At 33.3% G+C, this 21,908-nt stretch overlaps 1 protein-coding gene across 3 annotated transcripts in view; it reads right to left on the reverse strand.

Annotated features, from left to right (window-relative positions):
• Positions 1-3,857: 3,857 nt before the first annotated feature.
• 5PtaseI (inositol polyphosphate-5-phosphatase A) overlaps positions 3,858-21,908 on the reverse strand; it is a 31,839-nt gene continuing 13,788 nt past the window's right edge. For 2 of the 3 annotated variants that reach the window (XM_018507661.1, XM_018507662.1), the window contains exons 2-12: positions 17,051-17,652; positions 9,906-9,947; positions 9,703-9,803; positions 8,922-9,009; positions 8,779-8,842; positions 8,130-8,350; positions 7,902-8,042; positions 7,450-7,611; positions 7,160-7,345; positions 6,994-7,059; positions 3,858-5,735 (exon numbers count right to left, since the gene is read on the reverse strand). In XM_018507661.1, coding sequence (XP_018363163.1) covers positions 4,125-5,735; positions 6,994-7,059; positions 7,160-7,345; positions 7,450-7,611; positions 7,902-8,042; positions 8,130-8,350; positions 8,779-8,842; positions 8,922-9,009; positions 9,703-9,803; positions 9,906-9,947; positions 17,051-17,113 — 2,745 coding nt within the window. In that variant the 5' untranslated portion in view covers positions 17,114-17,652 and the 3' untranslated portion in view covers positions 3,858-4,124. Of the gene's footprint in view, positions 5,736-6,993; positions 7,060-7,159; positions 7,346-7,449; positions 7,612-7,901; positions 8,043-8,129; positions 8,351-8,778; positions 8,843-8,921; positions 9,010-9,702; positions 9,804-9,905; positions 9,948-17,050; positions 17,653-17,828; positions 18,092-21,908 lie in introns of those variants that run through there. The other variant, XM_018507663.1, reaches the window with a different exon arrangement.

Here is a 21,908-nt window from a genome sequence, read left to right on the forward strand (position 1 = left end):
CTTCCCGAAAAAAATTTCGTTATTTCGTCCGCTCGATGATGTAGATATATTCTCCGTGCTTTTCGTCGAAGAAGTATCACGGGGTAAAGCATCAATAAATTGAGGTGTCCTGAGTGATTTACATGGAGTAATGCACGCTAACATCGCAAGTAAACTCGAACAAAGAGATGGCACGAAATGCGAAATGCCAAATGAGGCGAGTTCATTCGAAAGATAGGATTAAATATAAAAATGTAAAAGAACTAGATTAACAATATAAAATGATTGTTAGAGTAATATGAATAAATCATGTGTTAGATTAAATAGATCTTAGTTTCTAAGAAAATTGTATTTAAAGTCAAGATTCGGTACGAAATTGTACAATAAGTACTAGAACCCTGCATCAGAAAAGTGGTGTGGTTGAGACGTGCGTATCATATTTTTTCTTCCGCGATCGTTGCGACTGATGTAGTTCGGAATTACTCTTGCAGTAAGAGTTTGTTTTTAAGTAACTATTATAGACATACATATATATGTATGTATATATGTATATGTATAGTAACAATTAAAAAAAATTTTTAATTTTTTACTATAAAATTCAGATATTGCTATACAATGTTGTGGATGGAAATCAAAGTACAATTTGTAAATTACACATCAATTTAATTACACTAAATTATTTAAGAATTAAAAATCCTGCTTAATCATTTAGGGCCTTTATTTCCTATTCCTATTTATTGTATTGATATCACGGTCTTAAAAGATACTTTATTTAATGTCGTTTATACATCGATTTATTTTCATCATCTCGGAAATTTTCATTGTACATATGAAAGTTCTTCTGACCTCCCTAAGAATCAACAATAGATAAAAATAGATTGCTCACATAAGATACGACAAACAATAAATTAAAAATCTTAAACATCTTGTTACTTATTATATATATGTGTGTGTGTAAAATATATATATATATATACATATATCATATATATTAATAAACAAATATATACATATATGTATGTATACATTTTGCAATTTTCGCAATAGAAGTTAACAAGATATTAATTACAATAATTACTAAAAATTGCCAAATATTAGTCTTCAATAATTTTTTAAAACTGTAGGAAAGAAAAATAATTTATTTTTTTTAATAAAACTTTAAGAATTTTTTATGAACTTTTTAGTACTGCATTTTTTATTTTTACCAATGTGAGAAAATACGATATTAAAAATTCTGAAAAAATTCTCAGAACTTTATGAGAAGAAATTAAACAATTTTTGTATCTCGCTGTTTTTCTGTAAAGTTAATAGTATTTGAGTAAAAAAATTATTGAAAACCGATATTCAGTGATTTTTAATAATTAATATCTCGTTAACCATTGCGAAAATTGAAAAAAAGATTGACGACTTTTCGACTTAATTTAGCTCGCTCTATCTACACAAAAGCGCTTGGCAAAAACTTACAAAACACCCTGTATAAATATTGTACATTTTTGCTCTAAAAAATGAAACTTTATTAAATTGTACAATATAATAGTTACTTAAAAAAAAGTTGATACTACAAAGGGACACAAACAACATCGACCGCGATGGCTGTGGACGAAAAATGATACGTGCGTCTCAGCATTCTCAGCAGTCTTAGCCAAGCAGTCTTCCTGCTTATCGTTGCAAGGTTCTAATATTTATCATACAGTTCGGATTTCTAAGTTTAACTCACAATTTTCTCAGAAACTAAGATCCATTCACTCTAACCATTGTACATTCAATTCCCCCTTTCGAATGAATCATGACTCATTTGATAGAGGTATACAAAAATAATTTTGCTTCCCCAGAAATGTGCATATATAATATACAAACAATTGAAATAATAATACGTATATAAATATATACATATATTTTATTATATACGTATATAAATATATACATATATATTATTTTAAATATGGGATGTATTAAAAAAGAAGACAAGAAAATAATAATAAAAAGAGCCCTCAATAAACAATATTAATATAAATATAAAACTCAGGCGAATAAGAGCTAGAACACAGTTATTATTTGTGTGTGATTATACAAAATTCTTTTCTTTTTTAATTCATACAAGTCAAGAACAAAAAATCTAAAGATAAGAAAAAATCGTGTTAATAGAGATACAGAGAAAGACAGTTTTAATAAAGACGCTATCAAGAGATTCAGGAAGCTGTAATCGTATTGAATTGTACGTAGATATACAATTCAATGAATCTCTGCTTCGATAGCCTTTGGCTTTGGTCGCCTGTGTGCTATACACGCATTGCACGCTTGCTAGGCACGCTAAAGAAGATTTGACATTTCGCATTTTGTGCTATCTTCTTATGCTCGAACTTCCGTCTGTTTTCTAAGTCAAAAAACTTTCGAGGAATCCCATTTACGTCCATTCCGGTTCATGCGTAATATCTCCTCGTAGTCTCCCTACAGTTAGTAATTTTGTTACGAATGGCACGTTTGCTCACACATAACCCTGAATAGCTAACGCTCCTCTGAAACTTTCCCCCGATTAACTATAACATAACGATAAAAACAAACAACCCCCCGTCGTCATCGCTCTTGCGCAATCGATATCTTTCCGTCACATAAATTAATATCTTCTCACTTAACAAGCTAACAATAAATTTAGCTTTGGCAGTAGAGTCCATTTAATCCACGTGCTCGTAAAGAAAATCTAGCGAATAGATTTCTTCTTGGCAAGGATGCAGTACGTATGGCGGTGATAATACGTTCGCACGTAAGGGCACACAAAAAACTTAAGCAAGACGTAAGCAGTAAGGAAATCAATATGTTGGATTGGCTACTGCTTACGTTTTATTGCTAAAGTTTTTTTGTGTGCCATAATCCTAATTTTTTGTAAGAAAAAAAAGGAAAAAAAGACATACAAGTTTTACGATATTGTGATAAATCCTTTCTTGTTTCATTATAAAACGAAAGTAATACGTACGCGAAATATTAGACGGCATAGACGATACAACGACAATACTATTCAATTACAAGAGAAGAAATGATTACATAATAAATAAAATTTTCTATATATATGTACATGCTATCTATAAATCTAGGACAAAATTGCATAACAATCGTTTATATATCTATATATGCAATGTAGGGATATAATAATCAAGGACAAGAACACTGCGAGGTAATAATTTCCTTGAAAACGAGTACCTTAACATCAAGGATTGGGACACACGATAGACTTTAGGTTTAAAAATAGCATAATAGGATAATGTAGCACTGCTCGCAAAAGTGCCTCGTATACTGGTAACGATTTCATCAGTCTGTACGTATTGCTGACACTGTACAGCGGCGTAACTATATCACTATTTCATATCCACACGCTCTAAATAATGTAACATTACGTAATGTTGTTATACTGGTTATAAATTGTACGACTATAACGGAGGAAACAGTTTTGTATATCACTCGGGTATTTTCTAAGAAATATATGTAAAACATCAACATTTAAAGTGCCATGCACATGCAGAGTGTCGTTTCACATCGAGATGTTTCACGCGACATGCACGAAGTCGTGTACGAAATTCATATTTCACGAGCGTGAGGCGCAAGCGAGAAACTATTAATAACTAAAATTGTATCCTTCTTTCTATGTCACGTTTAGATCACTTTTAAAACGTCAGCGCCAATAAATAACATAAAATGTCTTTTCGTAATTCCTTCAATAATCATACGTATGCGTATTTACAAATTGCACATCAAGAAATGTATTGCATTTACGATTAATTAGGCACCTCGTTAACAAGAAAATAATATACACATTATATGAAAATAAATTATAGTTATAACTGTCTTGATCATTACTTAGTACATCAAGAAAATAGCATAAAGACAAGGAAATAAAGTGTATGAAAGGAATACTCTATGTAAGTAAAAAAAAGTATACCCGATTGCCATCGCAGTGATAGCGACTGTTGCATCCGAGACAAATCGAGAGCGGAGAAGTTATGATTTCGATAAGAGTCACATTCGCGCAATATTTTTAAATAGGAGAAGTCATTGATATTTCTTCGTTCTCGATTCGGCATGGATGCTCAATATGATAAATAAATGAGAGGAACATTATACACAAACTCTAAGATGCAGACTAAAGCGAATCCTCAGGATACTACACAACAACACTTTCTACATCTAGTCCGCCTTTCCATAATGTTGCTCTTATATCGTTCAGTGACTTTGTGAGCTTTCAACTTTAATCTAACGTTTCCTGCGTTATCACTGATATCCTGACTGTGCGCCGAATTACTTCTCGTTGTATTCTTCGAGGTGCACATCTTTTGCTTGCTCTCACAACTTATAATCTCTGCGTCATGACTTACCGCGCATATATCTGGGCATATCTTTATCACATGACTGTCGCAATCTTGATCTCTAAGAGGTTCTATCTTTGTCTCAACCTTCTTGTGTGGTGTATCGAGGGTTTCCACGTTTATTCTGTCCGGATTCATATCGGTTTTTTCACGCCTTCTCCGTAATGCCTGCAGAGAACTCGATTGATTTTCCAATAAGATTTCGGTGCACTGTATGTTTTTAAAAGATTCATCTGGAACATTCTGTTTCATAGTCAATTTATCATTCATTCTATCGGAAACAACATCACTTTGCACGTAAAATGAATTTCTTATGATAGCTTGCGCATCTATTTGACATTTCGTTTCCTTACACATATCGCATTCATCCTCGATAAATTGTCTATCGTCCTCTTCAAAATACAAGTCTTTATTTGACATCAATTCGTTGTGGCCTTTCAAATATGCGTTATTCTCCTTCCCTACTATTCTATCTGTACTCGGACTCAATCTGCTGCATTCTTCCTCATCCATCTTGTCACAAATTTCTGATTTTTCCGAACTTACAGCATCGCCACTCAGTGTTTTTGTGCGGCCATCTGAATATGTGCTCAGTTTGTTTTCCGAATAATTACTCAATCTGTCGTCGTGGAAGTATGTAGAGCTTGCGTTTGACTCGAAGTTACTCGCGTTTATTATTGCTATTCGCGGTATGATCAGATCGGGCGGTAATCCGTCGACAATGTCCGGAGGACTCGAGTTCGAGGAGGATTGGTTCGCAAAATTACTGAAAGAATGATAACCTTGCTGTCCCTTACTTTGGACCCAAGCTTCTGTTAATACGTGGGATCGTTGCCACGATACGTCGCTGTTGCATCTGTTTTTTCTTACGCACCACTGATCGTCAGTATCGGACCAGGAACGCAAGTGGCACTCGCTGGGACTCCTCTTGATGTCCGAAGCGTCTACTTCCAGATCCGCGTCCTCGTGCTTCTTATTTTGCACAATCAGTTCTAATCTGGACTTCAATAAAGCCGGCGACACAGCTCGATCAATGTGTCGCCTTGACGTGTTCGATGTCTGAGTCGATCGCAGCATTGACGTCGCATTGTCACCGACAACATTACTGTCGATGTGATCCGTATATAGATCCGGAACCTCTCCGGAAGCCATCAGCGCGTTCGGACTCGGACTGTCCATACTATCTGGCGTGTAAGGATCATGCTTAACAGGTATTGCGTGCAACAGATTAGATGAAATAGAATCCGAGCGCGCGTTAGCGTAACTATTACAATCAGGCAACATGGACAACAACTCCAGGTAATTGTTGGGCACTCGGAAGCAAAACTCAGATGCAATTGGCAAGTTGCAGCAGTGTATCATACCTGCATCCGAGACGAGAGTAGCCTTCAAGTAGACTGGCTGTAAATGGTAACGAACCTTTATGTATTATCGTGCGTTATGGTAAATAAATGATAAGATGATTATGAAAGGTTTGTGTATTGTAGGATTCTATGGGACAGGTAGACGATCTCAAGCTAACATTTCATCTTTAAAGGGATAATGATACATAGTAATGTACTTTTCAATCTGTTAACTTTATCTATATGATATATATTTACCGAGTATACGTGCAGAATTTTAAAGAAACAATATTTCAATCAAGCGTTATAATATCATACAAATTTGACGATAATTTTTCAAGTATAAAAATTATGAAATTTTTTAGATAATTTATATTTCACACCATTTCATGTTAGTAATATTTTTTGCAATATTGTATTTGTATACCATATTGCCCGTATCAAATTAGAATCATTAGAGATTAGAGTCATTGAGATTGAAATTTAACCAATCGAAAGAAAGAAAACCAATATAAAATTTAGTGAACTTTGCTTTAATTGGTCAAATTTAATTTAAATCTCTAATCTGAATACTGCCTATAAAATATGATCAGTACTTTAATATACTGCATAATAATTAATTATATTGTAATTAACAATATAATATAATATAACCTATTTTATACGTATCAATATTTATGTTTTTTATAATACAATGTTCCCAAAAATAAACATAATTTTAAAATCATTAGTGATTACCGCTTTTTATCATGCTATTATATAATAATAAATAATCTCGTGCGTCGTGTAACCAAAATATGTATTGTGTGTATAATGTAATAAAATGTTGTTCAGCATTATAGGAAAAAAATAGAAGGAGCGTTACAATGCGTATTGATAATTAGATTGAAAAAGTACGATTATTCCATGATAACGATAATGAAGCTAAGAATTATAAGAAAGAAATAGATTCAAAAAGTAACGTAGAAGTAAAATACTTCAGGATACTACGTGTGTGGAGGTGCTACATTAAACAAGCCCCTATTATGTTTATTGTCAAGATAACGAAATACTAACAGAATAAGAGACGTGAAGACATAGGGGATTTCAGATAAGAACAGACAGACAGTTCATAGATAAGTACCTTAATGCTTAGAGATTCATTCGAAACTCCAGAAAAACAGGCTGCATCATAATAATTGAAAGAATGGATCATCAGAATAAGAACTAGGCAGTGTGTAAGTATATGTTCCCAGCATAATAAGTAAAAAATGTCGTAGTATCGTTTTATAAATGTAAGAGAAAGATGCTAATTGGAAAAAAACTTTTAATCTTACCTTATGATCACCCATGCACGTATTTGGGCCGATTATACCGTATTCCACTGCCTTGGAATCATCAATCTGTACAAAAAAACATAAGCGTTATACTGATAAATTCTATAATTCACTTTTATAATCGCTTTACATCGGTCGCGAATATAAATTCCACAGGAACACGTACATTTTGGACTAGCGTTTTTGCAGTGGGGCTCAATAAAACCCGATCGCACCAAGCTGGCACTCTTGTTTGCATATAATTTACAGGCTCATTAATATCTTCCTGAAACGGGTAACTTGGCACAAAGTTGATTGGAAATTCGAATAACCTTCCTTCAAAGTCTCCCAGTTCTTTATCATAGTCACGTAACTGCATAAATATGAATAATTCAATTATTAACATTCCAATCTATCGATTGTATATGAATCATATTATATTATACATCATATACATAAATGGAATATATAACTTACCCATTCACCGTTATTTTTGATGAAAATGTTCTGATGCTCATAGTGAGAAAATTCTTTTTTGCCTAACGTTAATATGAGATCATCATTTTGGTTGTGAAACTGCAATTTCGAAATATTTCCCTTATTTGATAACTTCTTTTCTTGAGTATTTTCCGTCAGTTTCTATTAAAGATAAATTAAAGTGCTGTAATACATTTGATTTTAATATAATTATTTCATTAATATATATGTAATAATACATATTATTCATTTGCTACAACAATTCCAACGTATGACAGACACAAAGTAAAACACAGTTGTACTGCTAAGTAATATTGCTTTTTTAACAATAATATAGATACTAATTTATTTATGAAAAATTAATATGCTTTTAAGAATTTTTGATATATTCGTTTCTAATTTTTTCCTTGTTTTTTATCAAAATCTTATCATGACTACTGATGGAATCTCACCTTTATTACACTTGCTGTGTCTGTCCTAAAATTAAAGTCACCAAATAAAAAATACGGCACATTTGGATATTTGTCATTATGAAATTTATCTAATGTGTGCTCGAGCGCTCTTCTGCGTGTTTTACTGTATACCGATGGAAACTGTAAAAATATTGTCAAATTAAAAAATAAATCGACACGCATACAAACACATACTAATACGGAATAATAAACGTAAAAATTTCTTACCATCTCCATAGCAATAAAATTACTCGCATCATGAAATAAGTGTATGTTTATGAGATCAAAAACTGTTCCACTAATACTCCATCGGGTACGCAGAAAACCCTTTCTGGACCATTTGCATTCTGGGAAAAATTCTTGAGGAAACTTAGCTTTCTCTTTGGTACTAACTGCTTCTATGTTGCCCGAGTGGACATCTTTTCCATTTACAGGTATAAAAGACAATTCTAAAATCACATAATAATAGAAAAATATTACATATGATTATTGGGAGCCATTTAAAATAAAACAATATAGATTAGAAACGTGGTACGAATATAAAACAATATATAATTAAAAAGGCATAACACCACGAACGCCTGATATAGATGACTTAAGAATATTATATTTGATATAGTACAATAAATAAACGTTTCGGTCTTGAATCAGACCTTCTTCAGTATTACCTTAATTAAACGTGGTACGAATATAAAACAATATAACTTAAGTCTTAAAATTAGAGTCTTACGCATATAAATAATTTAGGATTCAAGACTGAAACGTTTATTTATTGTACTATATCAAATATAATATTCTTAAGCCATCTATATCAGGCGTTCGTGGTGTTATGCCTTTTTAATTATATTGATTTAAAATAAAGTTATATGAAACGTACCATTAAAATCCCATAATAAAACATCATTTAAAGACTCGTGCACGAAGTAGAAATTTCCTAGAGCCTACAAAAGAATCTTGATAAGAATATTGCTTTATTTGAAGCAATTGAGTATTCAATAGAAATTATATTCCATAACTCACCGTAAAATGTTCAGCGGATGAATAATCTTCGTCAAGAAATACCCTAATTTTGTCGAACAACCTTAATTCTTCCGATGACATAAGTAATCTGTAAATAACATGTTTCATTACGCATTAAGTTGTAGTAGAAAAATATGATATAAGCTTCAGATGAAAATCTCTTATAAATACATTTTTCAAACAACTTTTTTTATATGTAATATATACATTTCTCCCCTATCAATATCATACAATCAATTTATCTTTTGAAGTGACTCACTCAACTATAGAGTCACGCGTGATGCATCTATTTTTATCCCTTTCTGCCAGTTATGCGTTAAATCATATTCAATATCATATATGTGGAAAGAGAAAGCTATTTGTTTTGGTATATTTATAAAGGTTTAAATACATAATATCGATACAATGATAAAGATCAAAAGTTAAATGATCGTTAGAAATACGAATGGGATACTTTACAAAAACAACATTAGACGAGTGTATATAGGTTATCTTAATAATGTAATTATAGCCAAATATTATAGCTTTTGGAAACCTTTCAAGAAACTCCAATAATAAGATTATAACATGATACCTTCGGAATCTACAAAACATTCAATCTCTCTGTACGCGTGTAATTTATCATGCTGCATATAAAAATTTATTATTTGCTTTATTAAAATCTATTTAAATAGAAGTGACAATAATGATAAATATGTCTATTTATTTCTATAAATATATATTATATGGAGAGGAACAAATGGAACGCGAGTTGAACCCAGATGAAAAATGTGACATTTACCTAACAAAGTCCTCCACGTGCCTCATACTCTGCTCGTAATTCTTTCCACCTACTTCTTGGCAGTGCAGCGCTATAAATTTTGGATCCAGCCTCGATATGGTCTGAAAAAGCAATCCATTTGTAAAAGAAAAAAAAAACAGGTCGCGCCATCGCCGGCGTCGCCAAGTGAATCGCGTAAAACGCCGTACGGGGATGGTACTTACGGATAAAAACTCTTCCGTCCATATCTTCAGCATGACACTAGGCTGCAAGAAGAGATCGCTCGTATCAATCTATGAATCCTTCATACTTCGTGCACTTTAAAGAAAAGCTTAATGAGATGTTCGAGGGCGCGCGGATATATTAATAGATTGTTAACGTCACGCGCAAGGTTTTATCGGCGCACACCACCAACCTCCCCCATGGCACCCTCTCCTGATGCGACGACAAAAAAGCACGCGACGGGTGTTCTTTTCTCTGTGTTTCGCGTAAACGACGGATACGATAATCGATCGTGGTAATGGAAAACTCTCTCGCGCGCGTGAATCTGACCGCTCCGGCGCCGAACATGCGGACTCGTTCTGATTAAATATCAGAGTCTGATCACGAGATGACACAAATTTTTTATTGACTCGTCGTTTTCGTCAACTTCAGTAAATTAGAATGAGTATAAGTCAGAATAAGATAGTACAATATATTGGGTTGAAAAGAAAGTAATATCATACATTTTTAGTTCAAAATTATATACACTGAGAAAAAAAATTTACTAAATTTTAATAAATATTTTTTTGAATAGTCCTAGTGGATATTTACTAAATGTAAACACATATTTATCAAATACAATAACCATTAGTTTGATTTAACTATCATTTTTTTCATGTTTCTAAATATTTAATTATCGTAAGTAAATATTCCGCTAGGACTATTCAAAGAAATATTTATTAAAATTTAATAAATTTTTTTCTCAATGTATGGAATGTTTCATGAAAAATGAACAAAATTTAAATTTCAAAAAACAGTTTTAAAGCTTAAAATTATAAACTTTCAAAGGGTTATTATGTTTTTTGAATTTTTGTGAAATGGTAATTTTTATCAAATTATGAACTGGATGAAATGGAAAATATTCTTCTCACTTTGTGGGCTTGCCACGTGCTCCAAAAAAATTTGCGTGAAAGTTTAAAATTTTCCCTATAAATTCGTTTTTTAAAAATGTTACTAAGATTTTTTATTATTGAATTATCGCAGGTTAAATAAAAGAAATATTTTGATTTTGATTGCTCACAATTCCATTAAAAATCTGCGTACTGCAATTAAAAAAACACATTCTTAAAGCTGAAATTTTGCTCTAACACTGAATATAATAGTATTTTGAGTATTTTGAGTTTGGTGAATGAAATAATAATAATTAGAGTCTCAACTTCTCACATTCTCGCGTTCGGTCGTTCGCATCTCTCTAGCAACTTCTTTGTAGCCAAAATAATATTATTTCGCGTATATGTTTATACTATTTGTCGTTATTATATTTAAATCTTAAATAATTCTGTTACATTCACGGAGAGCAATCGTTTAAATGATAAATTACAAATTAATTACAGTACAGTGTTTAAAAGGTACATTACAATCTGATTACTCTGTTTTAATACGCGACCAATATAGAGAAAGCTCGAGACCGTCGAAAGAAATTTACAAGTTTAAAGGGCTATTGTCTTCGTTCTTGCAACCGATGATTCGTGTATAGCCATATCTAACTAAATATGTGTACGTACATCAAGTGTGTATGTATATATCTTTTGTTTCGCACTGATAAATTCTGTAAAGATGGATACTTGTGACGATGCAATCGCCACAGTATAATAGTATATAATTTTGTCCTAAAAACACGATATTACTTTTCTTCCAACCCAATATATACATATATATAGAGGAAGACAGTATACAGGAATGTCCCAACATTCGCGACATAAAATACTGTAGCAAGAAAGTTCTAAAAAAATTAAATAAAAAAGTTATTTATAAATTTTTATCTTAAGTAGTATTTTTTGAAACAATAAGAATTTAAAAATGGTCAATTACAGACGTTTAGGTGACACCTGTCCATGAGTTATGGTATTAATGAGCGTTGATGAGTGCGTACTTCAGCAAGTTCACTAAACTTACAAATTACTAATAACTATCTAAATGTAGTCTATAATTAGCCTTACTCTTATAAACAAGAAAACGAAGCAAATGAGAGTCACGCACGGTTAATGAGATGCAATAAACAATATGTGTTAAGAAATTACATTTATTTAGACATTTTGGTTGTTCATCCTTAATAAATGTTGTCTCTAACAATATGTACAATTTTAAATGCGCGGTGATTTTTATTTGGTTACTTCGTTTTCTTGTTTGTTTATCGAGAATCGATTTGTAAATTATCATCATTGTTTTAAATCCGAGTCTAAACTTTGATATCTCGCAAAACTATTGCTTAAAATATTAAAAAATTCAAAAAATTTAACTTTATCTTCTTTTTCTTTTATTGTAGGCGTCATTGTTTTCTTCACGCGTTGTAATCTGAACTCGTTATTAAAGAAACCAATAGCCCTTTAAACTTGTAAATTTCTTTCGACGGTCTAAAGCTTTCTTTATATTGGTCGCGTATTAAAACAGAGTGATCAGATTGTAATATACCTTTTAAACTGTATTAATTAATTATTATATAACTATTTTATTTACTCTAATTAATTTGTAATTTATCATTTAATAATTTTTTTTACTAAATTTTTCCAAAACTTTCTTGCTATAATATTTTGAGTCATGAATTTTGCGACTCTGTATATATGTATACCTTTCTCTCTCTAATAGAATTTTGACGAAATCATTCGTGACCGGACTCTGACACTGGGTCTCTAATGCTGATGCAAACGATTCCCCGTGACTTTCACAATTCTGGTAACGCACTCTTAAATTTATAGTGTTAAATTATATTCAATTCAAATTATTTTTAATCATTTCTATAGATCGCATTGCTCGTACTCTATATGCTAATTTGATTGAAACAATAGAGTTAAATAATTTAATTTAAAAAAATGTATTAAATTTGACTAAAAAAAAGTTAGTTTTACTAAGTGCATACATTAATATATGAATATATTGTTTACTTTGAAAATAATTACAGAAATGGATTGATTTACATTTCGCCATGTATGAAAGTTAAATATAACAAAATATTATTTAACTCCAGGAATTGAAGTACTATTGCTTCTTTGATATCTAGTAGCAAATTCGATTGAGAGCATTCAGTGTGCAATGGTGCACATTAAAGTCGTTGTACACAAATTGACGTAAAGATGTGCAGTGTTTAATATAAGAAAAGAATCACGAAATTCTTATAATAGTACCTTTTTGTGCTATTTGATAAAAATGTATTTTATAATTCAAAATGTTAACGTTTAATTTTTACACTTGGATTAGATCAGTGTACAATGACTTTAATATGCATTAGTGCGCACTAATGCAGCCAATCGAATGTTATAACAGTGCGACACGAGAAAATTGATGCTTCGATGGAAGTATCAACAAACGTCGCGTCGGTGCACGCACTCGAGAATCGATATCGGGTATGTGTTTCCGACCGTTCCATCCGCGTGACCGTCGAGAGATTGGGTGCTTTCCATTTAATGACACAAGTCGGCATAAACATTATTCTATAAAGCTGCGCACAAAAGCTGCGTTCGGTAGAGAAAACTAATCAGTTAGCACTTAGTAATTATTTTAATATGATTGGTTCCTACATTTAGATCCAACGAAGAACTAAAGGCAAGAACTAATTATATTAAAGAATCACTAAGCGCTAAAATTGATTAGTTTTCTCTGTTGAACGCAGCCAAAGGAATAAGGAACAAGGAACGAAGAATAAAAATTTTAACCTAATCAGAAATTGTGTGTATTCCACAGTATATGGTTTCTGATAGGCTGAAATTAATTCTTATTCTCTGTTCCCTATTTCTTTGATTATGCGCAGGCCTTATCTTTCTTGACATTCAAAGAATAAGACAGATAAAACGACATTTATGTCGACTTGTGTCATCAAATGGAAAGCACCCATTATCACGCGATTCACTTATTGTTATTATTTGTTTCCGTTATTAAATATAATTGCGCTTAACCGTCGTAAATAATCGAAATTACTAACGCAAGTTCGTACAAAGTTCTTTTTCGCATCGGGAAATCGATACCAAGAATGCAAAGCGTACTAGAAAGTGTTTCGAGAAGCGAATTTCTCAATTCGGTAATTAACTCGATTGTTCAACGAGAACTCCTCCTTCATTTCGAATACTTACTTAGGGCTGTTTTTTATTGCACTTTCTGAACTGGTACACACAGTGCAATAAGATGAAGTGAAACAAATGTATATTTGTTTAATTTCAACTTATTGCACTGGTTCAGAGTGCAGTAATAAAAAACAGACCTTTAATTCGTTGCGAATAGATCCCGCTTGGAAAAACGCAAAAGAGAACGTTTTGTTTAAACGGAACGTTACGAAGGACAAAAGAAAGCATGTAAACATATTTCTCGTAAACTTTTTCAAGTTACATAATCACGCTAACAATTCGTTTCGCAGTATCGTATTACCGTAGATTTCATATGGGAAATTATTGTAAATTTATACATGTATTCATCGTGACGCTTGTGAAACACGTGACAGTGTCAATAACAAGAAATGGCGAAAGTAAAAGATAAGCTTAATTCTTGTGTCGCGGATTGTATATCTAATTTATATAAAATACTGTCGTATTTTTTTACACGTTATGAAAAAATTTAACGAGGAATTTCGCCCTCTTACATTTGTGTTCGTCATTGTAACAAATTGAAAAAATTGGAAGGAACATTTAAACTCGGTAAAGGACAGGGCTAGGCATGTATTTGAAATACTTTTATTTAAAACACAGTATTTGCAATGCAAGTGTATTTTGCATTTTGTATTTCAGCAGAGAGCGCATGAAAGTATTTTGTATTTAAAATCGAAAGATTGAAAGTTTTTTGTATATTTTATAATTCAAATAATAAGATTGATTGTTAATCATAATATTTGAAATTCAAAATACAAAATACTTTCAATCTTTCAATTATTAACACTGAAATACAAAATATGAAATACTTTTATATGCTGCGATGAAATACAAAATATTTTTATGTGCTCTGCTCTGAAATACAAAATACAAAGAAAATACAATCATTAGGAAATAAGGATCCTAAATGAAGGGTCAAATTAGATTTTTAGTGCAGACATAATCCTGTGTGAATTTATATACTACATGTATGTAGCCCTTTTTTAAACTGCGCGCCGCGAAAATTATTTTCAGTCTTCAAACGCAAGCCGATCGAACTACTGTAGTAATATCACAAATTAAATTGATAAGCAATTTAATAATTTGACGTTCTATTGGCATCCTATTAGAAAAATCTCAATCTGTTAAAAATCTGTAAATAAATTTATTGCAAAAATATTACCTCGGAAAAAAGATTACATATATGTAGTATATAAATTTACACAGAATTATATAGTACAAAAGATCTAGCTTGACCATTTAAGGTCCTTAGTTATTTCTTAATTGATGTGTAGTCACATAATGATCTTATTGAAAAAATATTTTGTATTCAAAATATAATTGTCTTACAAATATTGTTTTTCAAATAAAAGTGTTTCAAATACATGTCTTGGTAAAGGATACATTAACAATTCTATTTTCATTGATAATTTTCTCTATGGAGTCTTAAAAATTCTCTTATAAAATCTTAGGAATATTTTTATGTCCGAAAATTGTTCCGAAATTTCTTGTTGTCAGTTATTTAAAGACAATAGGCTTTTTAAAAATTTAGAAATTTTTAAAAGATAATAAACACAATTTCTTGAACGATTTTACATAACGTATTGTGATATTTTGAAGCATAGGTATAATAAAACAATCATTTGCGACACAATTTAAAAAATAAGATCTTTCCAATAATAATTTTAAATCAACTAAAATTTTATAACATTAATTAAAATGCAATAATTGATTAGTAATAACTGATTATAGAGGAATAAAGATATGTTCTTCATAGAAAAATGATTTTAAAAAATTTAAAAATTAACTACACTAAAAAAAATTGTTCATTTGACTAAATTAATTTAGTTCATTATTTCTTCCGTTGGAAAATTTATCTATTTAAGTCTAATGTGTAATGTTTAAATCAAATACATATTTGTTTTGCTGTGTCAAACAATCGAGTGGTTATACATATAATTGTTATAAATACATATATTCTTCAACGACAAAAATAAAGACAAATTAAATTAATTTTGCCAAAAAAACAATTTTTTTTCAGTATAGTACAAACGTGAAGATAATTTTATTAGACTATCAAAATAATTTTTTAGGTCGCTCAAGCTGGTTACGGAATGTCATAACTTTTTGCAACATTGCCCATCATGCTTCAGTTTCCTACATATTTAATTATTTTAATTATTTTAATGTGTGGTCCAACAAAATTATTTTTAGATCTGTATCTATCTCAATTTTAGTCGCTTCAACAAAATAATTCTGTATATATTTTAAACTTTAAAGCATTCCTTTTTTCCTTTACGTTTCCATTTTTTTCCAAACATAACACAAAAATAGAAATTTTTTAATTGTGTCGTTGTAGCAAATGGGCAATATTTTACAGTCAGGTGGATGCGTCCAAGTGATAACAGAAAATCAAAAACTTCTAAACGTCGAAAACATCAAAGTCAAGTTTTGAGATCTAAGAGCTACAGAATAAGAACCTTACACGCGAAACACTTCTAACGAGTCCGCAACATCTCGCAATACATCGAGGACTAACAAACCGAAATGTCGAAATAAAATACGCGCATAATTAAAACACGTGGGAGGAGAGAGAGAGAGAGAGAGAGAGAGAAAGACGAAAATTATCAGAAACCGGAGTCCCGGAGTACGGCGATTGGACGGATCGGACCTTTAAATTTCATCGCGCCGACTTTCTCGCGGTCAACCGGGCGGACTACCTAAAACGAGCCGATCGTTCGGCACGTGTGTCGACCGCGAAACCGTTTGCGTATGCACGAATGTACAAAAAATTCGCGCAATCCAAAGCAGCGGTATCCGACAGGTAAGACGAGAGAGAGGAGAGGAGAACGGAGCAGCACGGCGGCACGGCGCGACGGCGACGCGGCAGCAAGTAGGTCGTGTGTCGCGTGGATAAATAATCGCACGAAATCGAAGACGTGCGCGCGATCGATCGATCGGCTCCGGTTCTCGGCCGGCCGCGCCTCGTCTCGCCGGTTACGGTATCACGAGGGGGTCAACGATATACACATCGTATAAAATAAGTACGCACGTACCTCTTCGAAGATGCTGCCGACGTTCGCAGTGATGAGGAGGACTGGGACAGCGTTGCTCGCCATTCTCGCGATCGGATTTAGTGATGGGGGCTGATTTCTGGAGCTTCGGCTCCCCTAGTCTCTTGATCCTTGAGGGCGCGAGATAGTCCGCACCGTGACGGCAGTCGTCGAGTGACGACGACGATAACGACTGAGGTGCCGACTGCCGCGGAGTCACGGTTTGTCGACACTCTCGAAGCGAACCGCACCGCACTACACTACACCGACGACGACGACGACGGCGGCGGCAGCGGCGGCGGCGGCGACTGAGTGACGGCAACGGACGAACACTAGCAGCAGTGAGCAGCAGCACCAAGCAGCACTCGTGTGCTCGTGTCCGCGCGACGTCCGACGATCGACGGCGGCCGCGCACGTCGCTCGCACGCACTCTCGCACACTGCTAACAGAACAGACGTCGCTTTATCGGTCGGTCGTTCGCGCACCTATCTTGCTCGTTCTATCCATCTGTCTCTCCCGCTACGTCACACTCTCCTTCTCGCCTCCGTTCTCTTCTCACCGACCCTCTTCCGATCTCACTGCCGGAGCCGGAGCTGTTGTCGCACCTTTCGGGGAAAGCGCCGCGTTAAGAGATAAACACAGAGATATCGCGACGAGGACGAGGAGCGAAGTCATCCCCCGCGCCGCGAGGAAGCCGCTCGATCTCGGCGCTACCGCGCCGCGAGTACGTGCGCATCGTCGACGGTCGAACGCGGGGCAGGAGAAGAAAGAATATACAAACTACAAACGCGCGGAGAGGAGAACCTCCGTTCCGTTCCTTCCTTCCTTATGAGTTGCGTTACGTTGTATGTCGCGTACGTCGTACACTCGTACGGCGGTTGCGTTGGCGCACGAGAGAGAAAAGTCGTGCGCGCGGTAAATATATCCCTCTATCGGCCACGCCACGCCTCCCGCGGACGTCAATAGGCAGTGCCGTGCCTACCACGCGTGTTGCTGGCGAACGCGCGTGTTGGTGAACACGCGTGGAGTAGCGCGCCACCGCACGCCGAGGTATACCCTCAAGTTGAGATCCTAGACCCGTTCTTTTTTCATATCCCAGGAGATCGATCTTGAAACGAGATGAAAATTACACATTTTCGAGTCTAGAGTTCGAATTTATTAGAACATTTAAAATTTCATTGATCAACGTCTGGTACACGATATTAAGTGGAAATCGACCGATGAGATTAAACACACATGAGTGAAAAATGACCTACATCTGTTCACTTTTGTAATTTTCATTCCTAGAGAGTCGATTGTGTATCTTGAAATAAGGAGGTCGATTCTGTATTTTTTCAATGAGGTAAAAATTACAAAAGTGAGCAAATTTATTAGGTATTGATCAATTAATTTATGAATATTCTATAAGTGAATTTATTCACTTTTGTAATTTTTACCTCGTTTAAAGATAGACTCGACCTCCTGGACTGAAATTCTTGTACGGTTCTTTATCTTTTTTCTCTCCAATGTGAAAACAAAAATAAGATAAACTATACAAGAAGTTCAGTCTTGGGAATCAATTTTGTAACTTTTTCCCTAGAAAAATATGTACATATATACATAAAAATATTCACTTTTCCGTTAAAGAAAAAGTTACGTGATTAAAACCCTGGGATATAGAAAAAGAACGAGTCTCCTATATAAAAATCTAGTCACGAGATAACAAACTCATGATTAACCCATCGTTTTTGTAAACTTCAGTAAGTTAGAATAAGATAGTATAAGAGTTAGAATGAGGAGTATATAAAAAGGAACAACGTATAATATATCCTTTTTTCCTACTTTTGTTTTAACAAAATTGTTCGCGGCTAGACTCCATTATTAGTAGACTGCGGATATTTATGCAAAATACTTAACTGAATATTTTGCATAAAATGCATATTTTGCATAAATTGCATATTTACAGATAGCAATCTCAACCTTTTTACTTTACTTTTTAATAACTCTTTAACAAACCACGATCGACTGCTAAAACTGTCCGATGGTTAATATTCAATTAAGTATTTTGCATAAATATCCGCAGTTTAGTTGTTAGTCCAGCTTCAGGTAGAAATTCTATATCAGAGTCTGATCACGAGCGATTTTGTCAAAATCCTACGAGAGAAAAATATATTTTATTCTTTATTTTAATAATATTACAGAAAATTCCTTCTAATTAGAATTCTTAATGTCTAATGTCTCACTAATGAGCGAGTTCATGAAAACAACTAACAAATTTAGTTTTATGCAACGGCTGAAACAGAACAACAAAGTTATAATAACGTCGAAATAACATCATTTTGATGTTGTAATGGCTTGTACTTTACTTGGGAGTTATTTCAAATGTACTATGCAAGAAATTTTCAAAAATTAATGCACAAACTTCTGACAGTCACAAACTAGTTTGGAAATAAATATTTATGAATAAAGTCCTAAAATCTTCAGATTTGTCCTTTATTTTCTCTAAGAAAAAATGATCACCCATATCAGAATTTAGTCATAAATAATTTTGTCAAAATTTTACGAGAGAAAAAGATACATGTATATTTTTCTTATCCTTATTTCCTATTTTCCTTATATATACTACCTCACTTCAACTTATTCTCCCAAATAGCTAGTTGCTTAAATTACCCGTAATATTGAGAAAAGTGGCTTCCGATTTTGCCTACTGGAATGCCGATATTTCTTACCACCAATAAGCAACTTGATGGCAAGAGTTCCCTCTTATAAATAGATTGTAGCAATTTTTATGGCAACTGAAAGGAAACTTGTACCAAGCTATTTCCTTTCTCATAATTAGGAGCTTGACTATCTGGGTTGTTTCACTCGCGACAACTTTAATTAAGATTATAGAGTAAGACAGTATAAATTAGAGTAAAACAGTCTATATATGAGGCGAATTATATATATCTTTCTCTCTCGTAAGATTGTGACAAAATTGCTCGTGATCAGATTGATATAAGGTCTCTACTGTCTCTAGCCTCAGGCATTGCCGATCAAGAATCGACGTGATTTTTCTTCACTAACGAGCTAACAAGTAAACAGAGACCAGTGACATTAAGATGATCGCTGCCGGACAAAAAATCTAACAACGTCTGAATAACGGATCGCTCGCGGACAAAGAAGCCGGCTTGAGCATTTTATTTTCTTATTAGTAAATAAGTTTCTAATTCGATTTAAAGACTTGATACAGACGAGAGTAAACAAAGTTGAAAGAGTTTAACCACTAAGATAATAATAATTTGCTTCGGTTAATGGAGATCGTTATCTGAGTGAATAAATATTACAAAAATAACCGAAGAGAGAGAGAGAAAGAGAGAAGATATATAATGAAACGATTTGAGATTAGATTAAAGAAGGAAAGTTCAAATTAATCGGATGGTTCTCGTGTCAGAAAAAAAAAAGGCCAAAGTTTATTTATATGCGACTTGGGAAATAAGAAGCTGATAGTCGTCGCGAAATATGTCGTGTCGCAACCGTGATATTGGTAGTTGACAAATAATAGGTTTGTTTTTTATTGCTACACTTTCTGAACTGGTACACACAGTGCAATAAGTTGAAGTGAAACAAATATATTTGTTTCACTTCAATTTATTGCACCGGTTCAGAGTGCAGCAATAAAAAACAGACCCTAATATCAATGGACCAATCGACGGGGATTGATACTTTCCAGCGGCAGTGACTGTTTCTGGCAGAGGATGACCGTTTTTGACAGACCGGGGCTTTTATGCACGAGCGGCGATCGACGTTATCGCTGAAGCCAATACGTTGTCTCTCGCTCGACTTGGTTCCCAGGAAAATCCCTGACGGGGGATTCAGGGATCGCATATTCGCGGTGGTTTATTCATCGGGCAAATTTCAAATTTTTGCGCACTTAGATACAATATCTAGGAGATTTTCTTCGAAAAACCTTGAATCGTGTAAATCCCATGACGAGCGGAAATGTACGTCATTCCGGATATTTGTCAGCGTGCGTATTTGCGCGATAGTGCGTATAATACATTGCATTGCGTCTGAAGTTGAAATTGAAGCGATGACTGGAAAAAAGATGTTTTTAGAAAAACCTTTGTTGCGCGCGATTCTAATGGAGATGAGATGATAATTCCTACGTTTTTTCTCCGAAAGATTTCATAAGAGAAAATTATAACTCAAAGTATTTATTTAAATTAAACATTAGTAAATGGAAATCGACTGAGAAATGTTCGGATGACCTCCTTAGTTTATTAAAGTACTATTCTGAAATGTCCTTAGCTTAGATTTCACTTTTTTCAGTTTATTATGATAGAAATGCAAAAAGAATGTGATCTTTCTTTATTATACAATGATTTTTATTGTACAGGAACTTTTCTATAACGTGCAGGAAAACGCGAATCAGTATTTTATATAATTGTGCAAACTAATAGTCAAACTAAATCAGAGTTATATAAATATAAACTGGATATATGATCCAAGACATAAGAATTAAGCTTATCTTTTATGTAAATTAAAAGAACATTACTCGTAATTACGATGTTATCGTAATTACGATGTTCGATTACGATTATAAGAAGGAAAATTTTATCGAATGTAATATTGAACTTTTACACGTTGCTCGTTATATCATGTTACGTATGTATTAATACAAATACAATACATATATATTGTATAAAATAAAATGTCAGAGTTTACAGTAATCTTCTTTAATATCTTTTCTAAATTATTAAATTGCACCCGATTATATCTTTTCCACTTTTGTACTTTTATATATTCTTTTATATTTTTATATCTTTTACATAGTAAAAAAGAAAATGTTAATTTTAACATTTTTTACATGTCCCAGGAGATCCACTCTAAATTTTAAGTT

The sequence above is a fragment of the Trachymyrmex cornetzi genome, unplaced genomic scaffold (genome assembly GCF_001594075.2).
Source record: "Trachymyrmex cornetzi isolate Tcor2-1 unplaced genomic scaffold, Tcor1.1 scaffold245, whole genome shotgun sequence".
NCBI lineage: Eukaryota > Metazoa > Arthropoda > Insecta > Hymenoptera > Formicidae > Trachymyrmex > Trachymyrmex cornetzi.